At 34.2% G+C, this 19,002-nt stretch overlaps 1 protein-coding gene across 3 annotated transcripts in view; it reads right to left on the reverse strand.

Moving 5' to 3' along the window:
• Positions 1-16,190: 16,190 nt before the first annotated feature.
• The window catches only part of LOC112694096 (unconventional myosin-XV), a 59,284-nt gene continuing 56,472 nt past the window's right edge, over positions 16,191-19,002 (reverse strand). For all 3 annotated transcript variants that reach the window (XM_025569468.1, XM_025569467.1, XM_025569465.1), the window contains 3 exons: positions 18,309-18,427; positions 18,030-18,216; positions 16,191-16,422 (listed from right to left, as the gene is read on the reverse strand). In XM_025569468.1, the coding sequence (XP_025425253.1) occupies positions 16,403-16,422; positions 18,030-18,216; positions 18,309-18,427 (326 nt within the window). In that variant the 3' untranslated portion in view covers positions 16,191-16,402. The remainder of the gene's footprint in view (positions 16,423-18,029; positions 18,217-18,308; positions 18,428-19,002) is intronic.

The raw sequence follows: 19,002 nt of genomic DNA on the forward strand, positions 1-19,002 counted from the left end.
TTTTTTTCTTCTCAAAACGCTGATCGGAATAATCGATTTTTATTGCGCGCGCGGACTTTCATTTTTCTTTTCTTTCTCTCTCTCTCTCTCTCTCTCTCGCTCTCTCCGTGCGAATCGACGATTTACTCCCGCGTTCAGTTCGACGGAACATCGACGCGTACGTACGGTTTTTTAACATGATGACGAGGGCGAGGGATGAGAAGTGCATGTTGAAATCCTGCGATAATCCCGTGTTCGCAATCCCGTACAGATTACACAGACACTAGTCGCGAATCGTGAAAGGAAGAGCAGAAAGACTTTTTCTTCAACTTTTCCATCGTTGGAAGGTCAGTGGTGGTCCCCGGGGAAGAGGGGCGACGGGCTGACACGGACGGACGGACGGGTCGTTGCCGTCACCGCGTGTAGAGACCCAGTGACCCACAAAGAGGAGTGTGCTCGCTGATATCGAAGGGCACACACACACACACACACGCGCGCGCGCGCACGCGTGCTCACGCTCGCACACATTCACGTGCTGCGTATACGGACACGACGTCGTAATTAATAAATTCCTGAACGTCGCCGTCAACTTCCCTCGATTTAAATGCCACTCAGCCTCGAACACGTAGTTGTGTATTGGAAGCGGCCACTGTAGCGAGAGTTTTACTATTATTATTATTGTTATTATTATTACTACTTATGCGTCCAGTCCATCCGTTGGCAACGGCGGTTCTCGTATGTATAAAACAACAACGACACCGCCGTCGTCGCACACCCGGTTGGTTTCTCGCGCAAAGTGAGCTGCGTTCGGATATCGGCGAGGGAGCAAAGGTCATCGGGTTTGGACGGACGGACACATCCCTCTAGGCTTCAACCAGTCAAACGTGGCGATAAATCCCGATCGATCGGCAACAGCAGTAACACCTGTGCGGAGATCGTCGGAAACATCTTGTTATTCGTTTCGAATTCAGTGTATCCGATCGGCACTAGAACGTCGGTGGGTCCACCGTCTACGGGTCGGAAGCCGAATAGAAACAACGGTGAGCTGCGCCGTGTGGAATACACGGCACGTGTAACAACAAAAATCTCTTAACGATCGTGAGAACACGAACGGAATAAAAAAAAAAACAAAAAAACCGACGGCTTGTCTAGGGACCGCGGCAATGCTGCGTTATAATGATCGTGTATGTAGGTGGCGGCCGTCCGGTTCTCAATGAACGGCCGACACGCCGGCCGAGGGTTCCCCCTGCGACCCCGCCGTCCGTTGTAGGTCACGGCTACCGTGGTCAAGTGCGCGCGTGTAACAGAATTCAAACCCGCCGGGGTGGTCGGTCCGAACCGTAACCAGTTTCACGGTCACCCGCGCGCGCCCCCGGTACGCGTTGTCGTACACTGTTATTATCATCACTAGCCGTATCTATAATATGCGTACGCGCGAGCCGATACGACGTGTCGAGCAGGATGGCCGCCGAAGAGAAAGCGTACACGTATCTCGGTGACTCGGTCGCGCCGGAATATTATTATTATTATAGGTGTGATCGCGAGTAGTACGTATATAAGATGAAAAATAAAAATTCCACGGCGAACGCGAGCGGCCCAGCAGTGCGATCCTGACCGCAACCGATATCACTGACCGTCGATTCGGGTACGCTATCGTACGCTAACTCGGACGGTGAGATACGTAAACGCGCGCGAAATTCGAATTTTTATCCCCTTACGTATCATTTGTACGCCCGTTGTGGCCGCAAAAAGCGAACTCGCACGCGCGCCGGAAGCGTAATCGAATGAACTCGCAACGGACGATCCGTGAGTAAAATACGGAGTAATACGGTTCAAATCCGTAGCGCGCGGAAAATCAGATTTTCTCTCTCCGGATCGAATCGATATCGTATTAGTGTCGATATCCATTGCGTATGGTTTAACACCGTGCGCGATAAGAATGCATAAACGCGCGCATGCACTCATCGTATTCCAACCAAGACGGCGGCGAGCTTAACACGGCCAATGTTATGCAGTACGGTCAACCCGCGTGCGTATAATTGGTTCGTTCAGTGCCGTGTTCAGGAATTTGGTATGGGGGGGATGTCATAAATAAAAATGTATTATTTTCAATCTTTATTCTATATTCTTTGCACAAAAAAAAAAAAAAAAAATGCAATCAAGGCGGAAATTCATCCTTTTGGCTTTTACACTAAATTCATCAATTATTTTTTCCGAAGATAATGGAATGTTCCGATGTATTTTGATCAACGCCAATCCATTTAACCGTGACTGCCCCGTCGTATTTCTTAAATATGTTTTTAAACGTTTAAGACTTAAAAAAAAAAGTCCATGAAGGGGATGTATCCTCCATCGTCCCCCTCCTGAACAAGCCACTGGGTCCGTCCGTTTTATACATTAAAATAGTAGTAGTCCGAAGTAATAAAACGAAATAAAAATAATCCCATACGCGGACGGATACATAACGTTATGAGAGACGTCGTTCCGGTTTGAATTAATATGCTGTGATAGATAACGTTTCTCACAATATCAACGATTTTATTTTTTTTTTTTTAATTTTATTTATTTAAATTTCGAAAGTATTACAACTCTGGTTTTATGTGTTTTACATACATTTATTATATACGTTCTTGGCGTGCCCGAACGTAATTTTCAACTGGACAGTTTATAATGCACGTTCTAAATTCCGTTGGTAACTCATATTGGTTCGACCAAGATTAAAGATTTATAGAGAGATTGTTTCCGTTTGAGGTCTCGATGACTCGAATACGTGTTTCGGGACGTGCATTGTAGTACTTTTTATAATCGGTTCGGAAATTAATGACCGATAGATCAATTTCGCGGAACTCGTACACGCAGTCGAAGAGTGTAAGGCTTCAACGGATTCCAATCCTATATACTTTTTAGTTTTAGATTATTACGCTTTTCAACAACTTTCATTGTACAGAATTGGATTTTGAAAGTGATTTGCTTTCAAGTTATATAAATCGTCCTGTATTACTTATATTTTTAAAATCGACTCTAAGTGATTGCAATGTACTTTGTTTTCCCATAGAAATCCGAGAATAAATTGAATTAGTGAAATTGCGTTTTATCATTTCAGTTAGTACAGAGATCAAACTTATTTCACATGTTATATATAAAAACACTATGTACAGTTGTTGTTTCATATCATTTCTTTCATAAATATGACTTGATTTATATAAGATACATTCAGTTGATTTAGATACTATGTTAGTATAATTTGATATGTTTATTGTATTGTAATGACACTCAGACGAGTCAAATGTTTATAAATATTTTAATTTTTATTATAAAAATTGTTTATGATAAGATTAGAACAGCTGGAAATCATTCTAGGTTAACGTATTTATGCGATTATATATTACTTTTACTAATGTTAAGAAACTATGTGACATGCATTTCTATAGTTATTAACATATTATTATGACTCATGAAATACCTATTCGTTTTAACCATTAATATTAATTTAATTCAGTTGAACTGTGAAATATTTTCGATTTGAGTAGAGCAATTTAGCATTATAATTATTATGGCTATTCGAGTAGAAATTTTTAATCATCCTTACTTATCTTAATAACACACAATCAACTGTGTTAAGTAACTATTTACAGTTATGTATTTTGTTTATTATCCGCAAAAAGTTATGAATACGTATACTCTCATGTATATATATAGTAACATTATGTAAAATGTTATAGTTAAAAATAGTTTTGATTTTTGAGTTTAATTAATGTCATAATTATTTATTTGGTTATTTAATATTTTTCTTCTAATGATTAATGATAATGAACTATTGTTTCAAAACTAACAGTTTAAAATTCCTCCGCTTTACATGTTAATGCAGCTATATTTGGTCGACTAAGAAACTAGGACAATATGAATGCATGTATCTTATCAGGTGTCTACTAAATGATTAAAAAAACTTTGAGATACACGAGTTGGGTGGGTCTAAATTGTATTGTACTTTGTTTATTTTTATTGTATCTTATTTTATCTTATTTTATTTTATAAAATTACACAATTGCTCCTATTATCGCATGCTAAAGAATATACGAGTATATCATATATTTTACTTTTGTTTTTAGGATAACAGTGAATTTTAATAGCGGTTTAAATTATTAAAAATTGATTCTAAAATTATTAAAATAAATTCAAATAGTAATTTTTTTGAGTTTTTTTTTTTTTTTTGTTAATTATTAATTCTTCATATTAAATTTGTCTTCGATGTGCAAAAAATTATACTTCTATAAATAATTATTCGTCACACAATTTCCACTCCTGTGACCTATCCTTAACAGTCATTATTTAACGAATTCTTCAAACGAAAATTTCTATTCGTATAATATTAATTATAATGTTAAATACTAAATCAACTTATTTCATTATTTTTTTTTAAAAAGACATGACATAACTACATTGTAGTTATTTTAATCTAAAGCCGAAACCATTAACAAAAACACATTTTCAAACTGGGCTCTTAGTATATGTGATGTAGTTTCTACATAGGTCATACATTTTTTTTGGTAATAATTTATTCCACAGCAATAATTTTAATTTTAAATGATATTTGACACTTGTGTATGTTGACCCCCCCCCCCACGTAGTTGGCTCGTTACAGTGACTTGAAATCTATGCGTATTAAATGTGAAACGTATATTTTCTTGAATTTATTTCATCCGCACGTCATTTTTGAGTTAGAAGCAAGGTTAGATATTTCGTCAAAAAAACATAAATTTCTCCCATCATCGTTATTATTCTAATGAAAATAACAAAGGAATTAAGGAAATAAATTATTAATAATACTGTAACTGGTCAAATAATGAGTTGTACGAAAAAAATACTAAAACCGTATCCCTTTTCAAACTCCCCGTCTACTCACGAAACTAATAAATTACGCAATATCTTAATAAACATCAGAAAGTCTGTATCGATGTGAGAAATGCGTTTTTTAGAAAAAAATAAAGAAAAAAAAAACCACTCTCTTGAGTTGTTCGAAACTATTCTCTTTGCTTATCGTTTGCACATACGTTCATAATCCCCAAAATGATTTTGTACCGGAATAATATTAATACGATTTGGAGTAACAATTAAAACTTCTTTGCGTTTATAAAACACGCGTTAAATTTTTGTTTGTTTGTTTTACGTCCGGATGATGTGTATAAGGACAAGAAAATATTTACGGAATAACATTCGATTCACGTCACTCGCGTACATATTTAATACTTGATTAATGTACGTTTTCCTTAAAAGGATAAATATACGTGTCAACATACGTGTACATATCATGTCGTTGATGATTTATAGTGAACATTAGTCGATGCATCATTTGCGTTGTGTACGGTACATAAGCTAATTCACAGTGACCGCTCGCGTTTCGCACGGCAATCGTTTCGCCGGGTCCGTAGGCGCGCGCGACTTTTCCCAATGATAATACGTGTTGTTTGCCTCCATTAGACGCGATCGTACGAGCATGTGTTCGGGAAATCGATAAAAAAAAATCGAAGTACCTCCGAAAATAAAAATCAATAATAAATAGATAAAAATAATAAAATAAAATAAAATAAAATAATAGATATTTATAAATAAATTAATAGTACCTACATATGTACCTTTAAACTTTCTACGTTTGCTTGTTCATTACAATTGATCAGTCGAAAACAACCCACGGCGTGATCGTGTATCATTATCGAGTGCACTATAGGTACGGGTGATAATAATTTTGTTATTGTTCCATCTTCAACGCTCCATATTCTTCAATCGATTGTTTCGACTTTTGTAACCGACGGTTGCTCGTCGTATTGTCGTTGTACGAAACGCAACGGATCTGCTCGTGTATCTTAACAGTTCTTCACTGTCGGGCGTTTGTTGACCAGTGTTCTTTTTTTTGAATACACTGCGAGGCGACAAACTAATTTTAAATAAAAAAATTAAAATGTCATTCCATATTCAACTAGAAAGTGTAATTGTTTATTTTAGTTTTCCCTTTTTTCAAATTAATGAACGTAGAACCGTTCAAAGAGACATAATTAATGTATATTAATTAAATTATAATACATCTCAATTCCCATCCAATTAATTTATGTGTAGTAGGTAACAAATACGTTTTACATTAATAAATTAATAATTATTAACCAAATATAAATACTTTTAAATGACGAAACCGATCTTTTTTTTTTTTTTAACAAACTAAAGGTTAATCGATTTTTGGTTGTGTTTTAGACTCTCAATAACTACTGTAAAAAATGTATTTTAAAATACCAATAAAAAGGTGTAATTTTTATAAACATTTTCCAGCTCCACGTATTTCCTTACTACGTTATCTATTTGTAATAGTATTTAGTCAACGTTTATTGGAATGTTATCAAATATTAGTTTTATTAATTATTCATCAATCTGGTGGATTCGGTGCAACGACTGTTGTTACGTATAGTTTTCCGGTGAAAAGTAAGTCTCGTAAAATTTAAATTTATTAATCTCTATCACATCATGTCTCCGTGGGTAACTAGTTAATTACGAAAGTTAAACCGCTCGATTATATTCCAATACATGGGTACGCTGTGCGTATATGTAAAATAAGTGTTTGTAAACAGTTGTTTAGTGGAAACATGGTTCTGAGCTGGTGGTGTGTACTTCTGACCTTTTCGCGTTCCGTTCTTGCAGGAGTGCTTTTTAAATATGTCATCAATTTCCGTTAGTAACTATTTTCACGAAACGTCAACCCGGCGTAAGAGTTCTTAATTGAAACAGATTTGAAACCCGATGTTGTTGCGAGAAAATGTGAAAAATATTCGAGTATACATGCCACGGTGACTGTTATAGCGACTGGAAATCATTGTCTCGACCGATGAATAATCGGTAAACAATTTTAAAAATACGACATACCTGCAACACGCCCGACCCGCAAATCCGATGACCTACCCAAATCGTACGGATTCCCACGGTGCTGCGAACATCCGACCGAGTCAGCTAAAACGAGACGACCGCTCGATACCGGATTTGGTGTTCCGCTTAAATTTGTTTTACGTTTTGCATATCATTACAGTCTTACGGTGCACCGGTGTCTCCGGACCGTAATATTATGTACAGTATGTAAACCGTTTTGATTTTCCGCGTTCGCGCATTGGAAACGAGGACTGGGATCGTTATTAGGTTTGAGGACGGTTTTTGAACCGATAATAGAGTCTCCGGCGAATCAAATTTTTTTATCACAAACACAATTGGAAGTCGGTGACGCTCATTACAATTATGTGTCACATGCTAAACGATATTGTTTTCTATTTGGAAATAACACGTGCATAATCGTTGATCGCACGAAGGCGCAGGACGAACAAATTAGCGCAACACCCAGAATAACGCGGCGGCACAAAAACTGCACTTTCGTTCTCGCACGTTGTCGCGCGTGTGGCATTCTGGCACAGCAAACCGTGTACGGTCCATGCAGTGCCGGTGGGAGGTTTTACGGGGTCCGGGGCAGATTTTGTTACGGGGCCCTAGACATTTTTTTCGTGAAGCCGAAGTAAATTTCATTAGACGTTCTAGTAATCGTATACCATTTTTTTCTATCATACATAAACTACGTAAAAATGCATATTATACCTTATCATCAAATCGTCAAAAACATATTATTATTTATTAGTTTATTATTACTATATTATTTATACTACAATAAAGGTACCTACTAAATATAGTATTAAAGTTAGGGATACCATGTAAATTTTCATATGGCAGGGGGTGGACTTGTTATTTGATTTTAATATCGATATTGTTGGGTAGGCTTACAAATTGTTAAATCCCATGTAAGGCGCCGGGCCCTGGGAAGCTGCCCCCTTCTGCCCTGCCTTTCCGCCGGTGATGGGTCCTTTTGTGTGTTGCACCTACGGTTTCGAATTTTCGTAAAAATAATGTGCGTAACGTGCGCCCGCGCTGAGCCATTGATTCTGACTGATCATTTGTATTCGATCATCAGATTGGAGTGCGCTATCTAAATACCGATACAAAAAACCTATACATTATGGTTTTCGAACTGTTTTGTTCTCGGAGCCCTATCAAGGTGTTGAAAAAAGATATCCAACAATAGGAGACCCCAAGACCACGAATACCAATTCTAAACCATAACCGATGACAAAAAAAAAATGTTGTATCAACGATTTGTTATATAATTCGTTTCCTTAAAACATATAAGCCGTGCATGGACGATAAATATTTAATTTAATTAATATATTTATACAAATGTATACTGTTTAGTAAGTCTTAATGTGAACAATTGGGTATTGTTTATTTGCACAATATTTGGGGTTATTGGAAAAAAGTTCAATGCGCGTATCCGTCCACGATCTATAAAAATGTAACAGTTGAACTGCTTATATTTTAATATTTGGACGTTTGATTTTGCTCAGATGTGCCGCGGAGCCTCCAGATTAATTACTCTCGCGAATCTCTAAGTCAGTAAGACTAACTTAGTAACTTACTAAGTAAGGGAATCACTGCCCTGTCGCACGCTCTACGGTCCGGTACGTGAACGGTTTCCGACTAGAATAAAACGCGAACTCCGTTCCCACGTTCGCCAAGTCCAAACGGCACTGGTAAAATCGAAATCGCATCGTACACTCGATGCTTGATGACGAGCGCGTGCGCGCACGCGAATCAATGTCAGGGAAAGTGCTTCGATTTTTAATCTCTCGATCTCCGACCGCAGATCGGACACGGATTGCGAGCGAAACGTATACAAAATGTTATCACATTTCGCGCACCGAATTGCTTGACGCAAACAATAGGACTTGCAGTAATAGCAATGGGATTGCAGTTCGTTGTTATTTTCACCATTATAAATACGCACATCGCAATCAGTGGCGTGTCCAGGAGGTCACAGGGACCATGCTCCCCCGAATTAACCGATTCAACTGTTTTTTTCCCTCCCAAGGATTTATATTCTTTATAAAACACTAAAACTTCTTTAATACGAGATACGAATTACGAGTTAAAAACATTTTCAATTTTACAATGTTATCAAATTCTTGTTTCTTTGGAAGTAGCCGTTTTTATTTTTTGAATTATAACCATCTATGACTAACTTCGATCATTATAGTTGTATTACCGACGACGAAAATATAGAATTCTACGCTCGACGGGGTTGTAAGCGAATCACAAGTATATAACTTGGATTTTTGTAACATTATCGTTATTATTCCACGTTCACGTTTGCTAATATAGTAGATAGTCGATGTGTGCGCACGCGCGTGTTTCGATTACGCATGTGAGTCGTATACGACACGTTAGTGGCGACATGACCGTACATTATTATTGCCGTCATCAGTGGCGGCAAGTGAGGTTCGCTTAAGGCGGTGCCCAAATAATTTTTAAGATACCTATGTACTCGTAGGTAGGTAAAAAAAAAAAAAAAAATATTAACTTCATTATGGGTACGAGTACATATAACGTACTTATCAACATATAGTTTTCTCGAGATCTCTGAGCTCTTCGCCGCGGTAAAATAAAAATAAATTGGAAAACAGTAACTTATGCGACATGAACACAAAATCTTGTTTCGACGCGATACGATAGAAATCAGTCCGGTGCACACATCGATTATGCTCTAGACGATCATTACTAACCTACGTGACTACGCATGTAGCTAACTTTTGTACGGCCGCCCGGAGCACAACGAACGTGATAATAGACACAGTTCTAAACACGAGGAGCTGCGAAAACTTTTTTTTTTTCTAACAAATATTTTCTTTAATTACAGACTATGTGCATAAAAACCGATTATGATTTATTTATTATAATCGTTCGTACAATTTTTTTGGATGGTTCACGTGCTCCTGTGCACCACGGAACGAGCCGTCGCTGGCTGTCAATATTTCGGATCGTCGCGGACGATGGTGACAACAATCGTGTTGCAGTGAACATTGTACGACGTCGTCAGCGGAGACACCGCACATCGCTGTTGTGGCAAACCTAGCGGTAGAGAGAAATTCCATACGTGCGCAATGTTTTCGAATTCAGCACGCCAACATCGTAATAACATTATCGTCGCGCAGTTGCGTTCCCGTACGATCCTGCGGTATGGAATTACTTTCTTGCGGGCGGCGACCAGAAGAGACAGATATAGAGAGAGAGAGAGAAATCGCACTCTTTTCCCCGGAGAACCGCAACGCGTTTCAAAGCGCCAAAAGCCAAAAACGCATTTCGCTCCATGTTGTGCCCTGTTCCTTACTCCATTTTCTTCTTCTCCTTGCGGTCCGTTTATCGTACCCGTCCGGTTCACCCGGAAACGCACAGGTTCGCGCGTGTTTTCCGAGCGAATTAAACGTATCGCGATCGGAAATCTTATCGCGCGCGTTGAAAACGTCCGTCGTTTCGTTTGCGCACACCGCACGGAAGGCTGCGCGAGGACCCGAACAAAATAGGCGTTCGCAGTGAACGTGCTCACCTGTTCGACGCTCCCGTCGTTTCACGGGTTACTCCCCAAGTGGTGGGGGCAAAGAGGGCAGTTTCTCCCCTATGACAATTTTTCAAAATTTATTAACAAACCCTTTGTCAACAGTATAATAATGATCAGCGATAAAAATGTTAATAATATTATTGAAAAAATGATAATAACAATGTATTATGAAAGTTAATATGTACTGACTATGGTTGAATATGGAACTGACCATAACGTGCACTATAGATACCACGAACTGCGGATATTCCATAGAGCATAATAATATGATGAGTTAATCTTTATTTTTCATGATTATTCAAGTTTAAAAAGTATATTTGCTATGTGTGGATAATGCTCGATAACGATAGATATTAGTTTAACTTTCATCTAATCGGTTGCTTTTTACATTAAAAACTTGGCCAAATGGATGCAAATAGATTGACTAGATTGACAGTACTGTCATTAATGCATGTGTACAGAAACCATCATATAAATTTGGATAGTGTTATTGATCGATTTGCTAAAAATGAACGAAAAACCGATTTTATTGCATAATTAATCATACGTACTCATTCATTATTTGTATTATAGTAGTAATTGTTGAGTTAAAATGGTTTCGCTTCCTCCCCTGTTAAAGTGTCTAGGGACGTGCCTGGTTACACGGTCGTCGCATCGTACAACGCGGCGCGAGACCGTTCTGCGTAAACCGAACACGATCCCGTTACGTTTTTACGACACGTTCGTTTTGTTACAAGTTTACGTTTCGCGGGGGAGCAGCAACGGTTGAAATACGAACGTAAGCTGTCTCGAAGGGGAAACAAACGAAATGCGAACTTCAAATATCCGTTTCACCGCGGTGCTCCGGCAATCATTTGACAGTTCATACAACACATTTCTGGCTCCATCAACGACGATAACGACGCATTTGAATTTTCCATTTTCTAAAACCGTTGAACCATGTCGAACAGGGTTCCCAAGTAATTCGATTCAGCCATGGAATCGTATCAAAGGTTATAATAATTCGTGGTATGGAACGTCATAGCAATGAATGCGTTAGATCAGTGGTTCTCAACCGATGTGCCGCGAGATCAATGATTTGTGCCGCGAAAAAAATCTGATATAAAAATATTGAAAACGGAATGTATTTTATTTCTCTACATTTGTTTATCTGTACAGATAAATCATACGTGTGTAGATTAGAATTATTTAACTTTTAGAACTGTGCAGTTATTCGGAAATAAATTGAAAATACTGATTGATCAAACTGAATATCTTAGCGCGTAGCCAAAGTTTTTGGTGTCGAGTACATGAGTGTGCCGTGAAAACTTGTGACGAATAATAGTGTTCCGTGAACAAAAAAAAGGTTTAAAACCACTGCGTTAGATACATACACATGTGCTAGTGTTTTAGTCAAGGAAGACTCGCATTTGCATTGAATATTGTATATTATTAAACCATACGGTAAAACCAAACACGGAAAAATTTCACTAACCTAATAATAAGAAAAAAAAAAAAAAATAAAAAAAATAAAAATAAATAAAAAATATCGAATAGTTAAAGTAATTTCTAAAAATACCAATTACCCGAAACATTCTAATTCTATCAGTGTATATTATTTGTATCTGTATGATGAAGTGTTCACACATAACACTTTGTATAGTAGGCAGTGTCGTCCTAACCACAGACAAGAATAAAATATTATCGCACCTAGGTATTGATGATGAGATTATTATTTTACGATGTCCGATCCACACATATGGAGCTATATGATCCTAACTACCAATAACGCCCTAGGCAGGAGTCGGCAACCTTTTGATAGGGAAAATGTTACTTTTTTTTTTTTTAAATTACAAATCCATGATGTCTAGAGAGGTGTACAGGTTTGTGAATAACTTTTTTTTTTTCTTTTTGGTCGTGGCTGTAGTATAATTAGTGTAGTACAATAAGAACATTAACATTAACAGGTATAACAACTAATAACATTATAAAAGTAAATTCAAAAGATCGTATTAAAAAACTTACCATGGTACAAAAAATCAACTAACATATTTTACTTAACAATTTCGTTCGGAATTGGTAAGCATTAAAAGTATAACAATTCGTTTTAAATATAGAAAATACAGAGAAACTTTATTTCAATGACGTTTAGCAAGTTACGTCCATTTATGGTTCGCACCTTAAACGCTATTTTCCCTTTCGAGATTTCCAATATCCATTTGCAAAACTATTTTTACTAAAAATGAATGTCATGATATTAATATTGTATAAAAAAATAAAATATACATAATATATTATAGTAAATAAATTATACTATAACCTAAAAAAAAAAAAATTATAATAAATTTGTTATTTATATTTTGCGGGTCTCGATATAGATACATAGTCCAAAGAACCACAGATTGAGTTGATAAGGAGCCGCAGGTTCCCGACTCCTGCCCTAGGGCAACAACATTCGACGTATGGTTACGTTAGTCATTCATCATACTTATCCACTCTTGTAATGTTATTACTTATATTATTTTCCTATCGAAGTCATCTCACCACGATTAAAATAATTACAAGTTTCACGAGACCTGAATATTTATCTAATTGATTCGAAGTCTCAACTATTTATATTTATACGAACGAATACTAATAATTTATTAGTTACACCAGTAAATGGAAGTTTTTTGAAATATTTTACATCACAGTTAAAAATTAAACGTTTAAATCTTTTGTTGTGCGAGCTAATCTTAATATTTTAATTATCTTTTATAACAGTTGTATACAACTAGTGTTTATTGAAATAATATTGCATAGAATTAATAACATTACCGAATCACTTTTTCAACATATTTTATCTTTCAAATGTTACCAGATTTTTTTCAACAAATCATGATTAATGAAAGCTATTTGAAGACGGGTTGTTTGTCAGCATGATTGGTTAAGGATAAAAACTAATATTTTCCCAAGTTTCCCATCGTTCTTATATATTTCCATATAAGTCTTCGGTTATTTGTACACAAAATGTATTTACCATAACTCATTTAAAAGTTGTTCACGAGTCGTTGTTACCGAAATACATTTTTACAGATCAAAAGGTAAATGTGTCTGATACTGAAACGCTCATTTTATTGAAATGAATACATTTTCCTTCGCATACCTTCTAATGATTACATAGAAATGCAAATCACATTATGGTCCTCCGAACAGGTCGTGATACTATTGTTTTGAAGATTTATATTTTATTTCTGTTCGTAGAAAATGATTTGTAAAAATACGATGTATTGGAACGACGTTAAAACAAATACTATGCTCCTAAAATAGTTAATCACGAATAATATTAAATGTTCAAGAGGCCACCAAATCTCTAGTTACGTTAATTTACATTGTTCATTTTTGTTTAAGCGTAAGAACAAAAAAATAGAAAAACATAAAAAATAAATAAATAAACGCGTGAATTTATACCTGAACGATTGTGCTGAGTACGACAAATAAAATATTATAATCAAACAAGTCATATAATAATACATTGATTTTTAAGAACCGTGCTAAACAGCCGCGTGTTATCGATCGAAAAATAAACTGCAAACATTGATGGTGCATAAGCAAGTGCGTATTATACTTACAGAACATTTATAGATGGAATGTTGGAATGTATGCCGGAGAAAAGTGTGAGATTTTTGTTAAACATTAATTTTACACAGCAGACTGAGTTGCACTGGTACCTCAAAATATATATTATTATTATTATCATTACGATTTCGATACGAATACGCTACATTATTTTCCCGTAGTTAATAATAAATAATCCAGCAACGCCATCGCGGTTGGTTAACTTAAAAATTAATCACCGGTCGATGCGTATTTTTATCGCGTTCATAATTTGTATTGAATCATATGCGAAAAATATATGACCTTAATTTGAATAGGTTGCATCGATCTCGTACATATTTAATGTTTAATGAGACAAGTTTAGAAAGGTTGAGTTACAGTTAGGATAGCCCGAGGAAGAAAAAAAAAACTAGTTGATAAAGATACTGGAAACATACTCCAAGCAGGCTTACAACAGATTAGTTGTTAGAACACGGCGGTTATGGACTGATCTTGAAATATTATTATAATATTTGGTAGTCTAATTTATCTGATGAAAAAACTAAATAAACTTTGAAATGAGCAAAACAATTTACATACATTATACAGGGTTTTCCAGGATGCTCCAACAAATGCAAAAACTTTTGTTTTATTTATTATTTTAATTTTTTTCTTTTTTTAATAAATACATACTAAAGCTCTGCGCTACAACAAAATTGCAAATTGTATCTACTATAATATACTGATACTATTGATTATAAATACTATTATATAGTATTTGTAATTAATGCTAATACGTAGTAAATTACACCAGCGTTTCCTAAAGTGTGTTTGTTAACCTAACCCTAAGGTTCTGCGGGACAATGCTAAGGGTTCTGCTAGATGTATGTGATTTTTGAGGAACTTATTATTTTATATTATATTTGGAAAAAATATTATTTTATATTATTTAAAAAAAAAATATGTTTTAAACTAATTTTAATATAGAGTAATCATTATTAATAATATTAACAGTATTATTAAAAATATTTTTTAGAGTATTAGTTTTTCTATTTTTTTTTTTTTAATTAGAGTTGAATTGGAATTAAAGACATTAAGGTTCCGCAAAACAAACTGTTTTTTTAAGGGTTCCATGATTTTAAAAGTTTGGGAACCGCTGCATTACACTACCGTTTGAAAAATAATCTAAAATAGCTATTATAAGAAATATAGTTTTAGAATATTATTGGTGTTTAAAATTCTAATAAAGGTTGACTGAACATAGGTACGTTAATTAAGATCATAATGATAAATATAAATTTATAATTTATGATAGTAAGATAATAACTAAAAATTATAACAATAATTTTGAAATCGATTAAAAAAATCATAGGAAATGAATGGATTAATTTTTATTAGACTTTTTATTAAACACTGATATTTTTCTAAAAATCAAGTTCACAAAATATTAATTTTGGATTTTTTTTTTAGGCTGTAGAATAAAATTAAAATATTTAAATTTGAGTTCTAAAAATTCAAAAACATATTTCAATGCAATACTGTTAGAGTGCATCTCCTTAGTATTAATTCGAAAAATAGTTGAAAACAATAAATAAAACAAAAATAATTGTATTTGTTGAATCATTCTGGAACATGCTTGTATATTTGTATTATACATAAGAGTATAATATGTATATAATATATATTATAAAGGTGAGTATTTTGTTATTAATAATATATCTATATGATTATGATTGTTATTTATACTTCTCCACCGAGGTTTAGACGTAGAATAATACAGATTTTATTAGGAAACATCTAATTTTAGTACATTGAAATCGTTGTTTTATTTCACTGTTGTACCTGCATTATATTATTAATCATTTTCTAACCACCAAAAAGGCCAATTCGACACATTGATTATATGATAATAGCTGAAAAATATCTTCATGATTTCAGGGTTTGTGTTCTTATAAAATAAAATACACGCAACATTTTTCAAATATACTATTCAAATTTATTATAAATGGTAAAAATTAAAACAACAAAAATTATATAAAATATGTATTCATATAAATTCAATGTAATTTAATATAAACTGATTTATTTCGAAGTAAAAATAATAAATAAATAAATTTAAATTACTAAATATGGTTGTATCATAATATCATAATATATATTTAAAATTATAATCATTCTTATATAAATTCATAATTAAGTCTTAAACTTTTTTATTTGGCCTATTTACTTTAAAAAAACTCATCATAATGATTTATTTTAAGTATCAATAGTCAACAAAGAAATATCTACCTGTGTATTTGTTGAACGATTAAAATCTAGGTTAAACACAACCACACTACCTGTATGATATGTTTGAGCGCAACTTAAAAATGTTTTCCTTCCGTCAAAGTAGCTGTTTTCTCAATGAACACCAACATTATCTAAAAATAACACAAGTGGTTTAAATATTTTTGTGTACATGTACTATGATACGCTAATTCTATGCATAATCAACAGCGATTAAAATCATGTTTCGAGAAAACCTGTTATACGTGTCAATAAAAATGTCTAATTCTACGATTCTTGTGCCTGAAATATTTTTCCTCACCCAAAATTCAATTAACGTTCAATTATATTATTAACTCAAAACCTATCTTACCGAAAAGCAGACCGAGGGATTCGAAACAAAGCAATAGAGTAGTAGCAATAGTAGTACCTCTCGTGTACAAATATTTAAATTTCTTTATTAAGTACGGTATTATGATTATCCAGCGTGATGTAAGTTGGAGGTTAACGCATTTTTGTTATTGCTTTATTACGGTCTTATTTTGCATAAAAAGTTATCTAGTTAGTTTTACGATCATAATCCGACACGCGTGCTTATTATATGCAAATTTTTCAGCAGCAGAACTAATTTTATGTGTTGTGAAGTTTCAAACTATGTTCAATTGAGTAGCAAAACACAAAGACAAACATTTAAAAAATCTATTTTGAAGTCAATTTTGCTTTAAAGCAATGTTTCTTGTTGCCAAGAAGGCATGTTTTGCCATAAAACTTAAAAGTTATTTCATCAATGCTGATATTTATTAATTTAACGAACTAAAAATTAACAAAGTCTTATTATTTTATTATACCTGTATTTACAATTAAATTTAACAACAGCAATATATCATATTTGTAAATATTTTGTTTTATTTTAAGTTTAACTTGATTGCTGTTTTTAAAAAGATCAAGAACTGTTTTTATGACCGGTGCATAAAAAATAAAAATAAAATGGATATTTTAACTTTTGGTAATATATGGGACCACTGTGCATCACTGTCTCGCATATTATATCACCAAATTAGGTTAGTTAACCCCCATCATCACTTCCAAAACAAAATTAATGTTCTAAATTAATTTTTAATATACTTCTCTTTTAAATATTATAACGTTTTATTATCATGTTATAATTCATTTTTTAGAAATCTCAAAATAGTCTATTATTTTTCTGGTTTCATTATTTTAATATGAGAGGGTATAGTATAGTATTTGGTACCTAATGTTTTAATGCTTGAATGTTTGTAGTTTCCTATTAAAACATATCATTTTTTTTTTTAACTATACTATGACCAAGAATGCAATTAATACAATTTTTAGTTTAAATTTATCAACACATAAGTATCAATAAAATCCGAGGAAAATAAACATGGTAGTAACAAATTTATGGAAAAAAAATTACCATAGAAAAAAAAATTGCAGCAGTTTTTGAATTATAACCGTATAGTTTTACACGCGTGGAAAATTGTTATTTAAAGAGTACCTATGGAAAAAAAAAACTAGTGAAGTTATAAACAGCAGAGCAAATAACTGTGTAAACGTATAACTGCACGGAATAGTATACCGCAAGAATATCGAATCGTAACCTATAATATCAAAGATCGTTCAGAGACGAGCAAGACTCGGAGAGATTATAATTAAACACATTTTAGTATAGACTTTAGGTCACGTCTACTCTATAATATGTTATGAAATTAACATAAAACATTATAATATTGAAATAACTCACGGCGATGCATGGTTATATATTGTCTAACGAGCCGGGCGATTTCGTGGGCCTGGTCGGTTTGTAGTCTAGCTACCCGTTGTTGGAACAAGTTGCCGCACTTGAGCTCCAAGTAGAGAGTGGCACCTTCGCCAGCTCTCACTTTCCTAGTCGATATCACTTCACTAAATGGCACTGTCGATAAGGTTTTCTAAAATCACATAAACACGCCCAGCTTAATAATTATTGTTATCGACCTGCGGCCGTTGGACCGAAAAACTAACGACATTAAATTCCACTCACGTGGGTAACAATGTGAAGGAAATGGACGCCGGTTCTGTTCAGAGCTAATATCTGCTGATCTCCGCTACGTTTGACTGCGAAGAAGCTGGATCCGAACAGCGGCCATTTGCTTAATATTTCTGTGGCGTACAAAAAACAAAATACATAAATGACGATATTATTAGTATTGTATGGGATTTCAAATTTTTTTTATAAAAGTGTAACATGATATTCTCGTAGTTCACTATTAATATAACACAGTGTAATAATATGTAAAACACAGTTTTCGTATTCGTTGTATGGGGGCGTTGGAAATCTAATACTCTTGGGTGTACAGTTTAAGGATGTAGTACGGGCTAACTACGGCGGTTAGTTAAGAGATAATTTTACAACGAATGCGCTTTTCATTTTTGAAATTGAATACTAAGTCAAAAGTCAGGGTTTGGGAAAATATATTAGCTGCTTTGTAAAAGGTTGAGTCATAAAATAAAAAAAACTTAGGAGTAAATTCTACAAAGCATAATTTAAATATTTAACACCGTATTTACTGGCCATTGTTAGTGATGACTCATCATTAACAATATAATATAACTGATAAGATGTCATACATAATATATACCTATGTAATATCATTGATGAGATACTACGATATAATATTATATTACGGCTATAATCATAAAAACAATTTTAAACGCCTTCTTTTATTATGTACATA

Source organism: Sipha flava, unplaced genomic scaffold (assembly GCF_003268045.1).
Source record: "Sipha flava isolate LNK unplaced genomic scaffold, YSA_version1 123_pilon_pilon, whole genome shotgun sequence".
Taxonomy (NCBI): domain Eukaryota; kingdom Metazoa; phylum Arthropoda; class Insecta; order Hemiptera; family Aphididae; genus Sipha; species Sipha flava.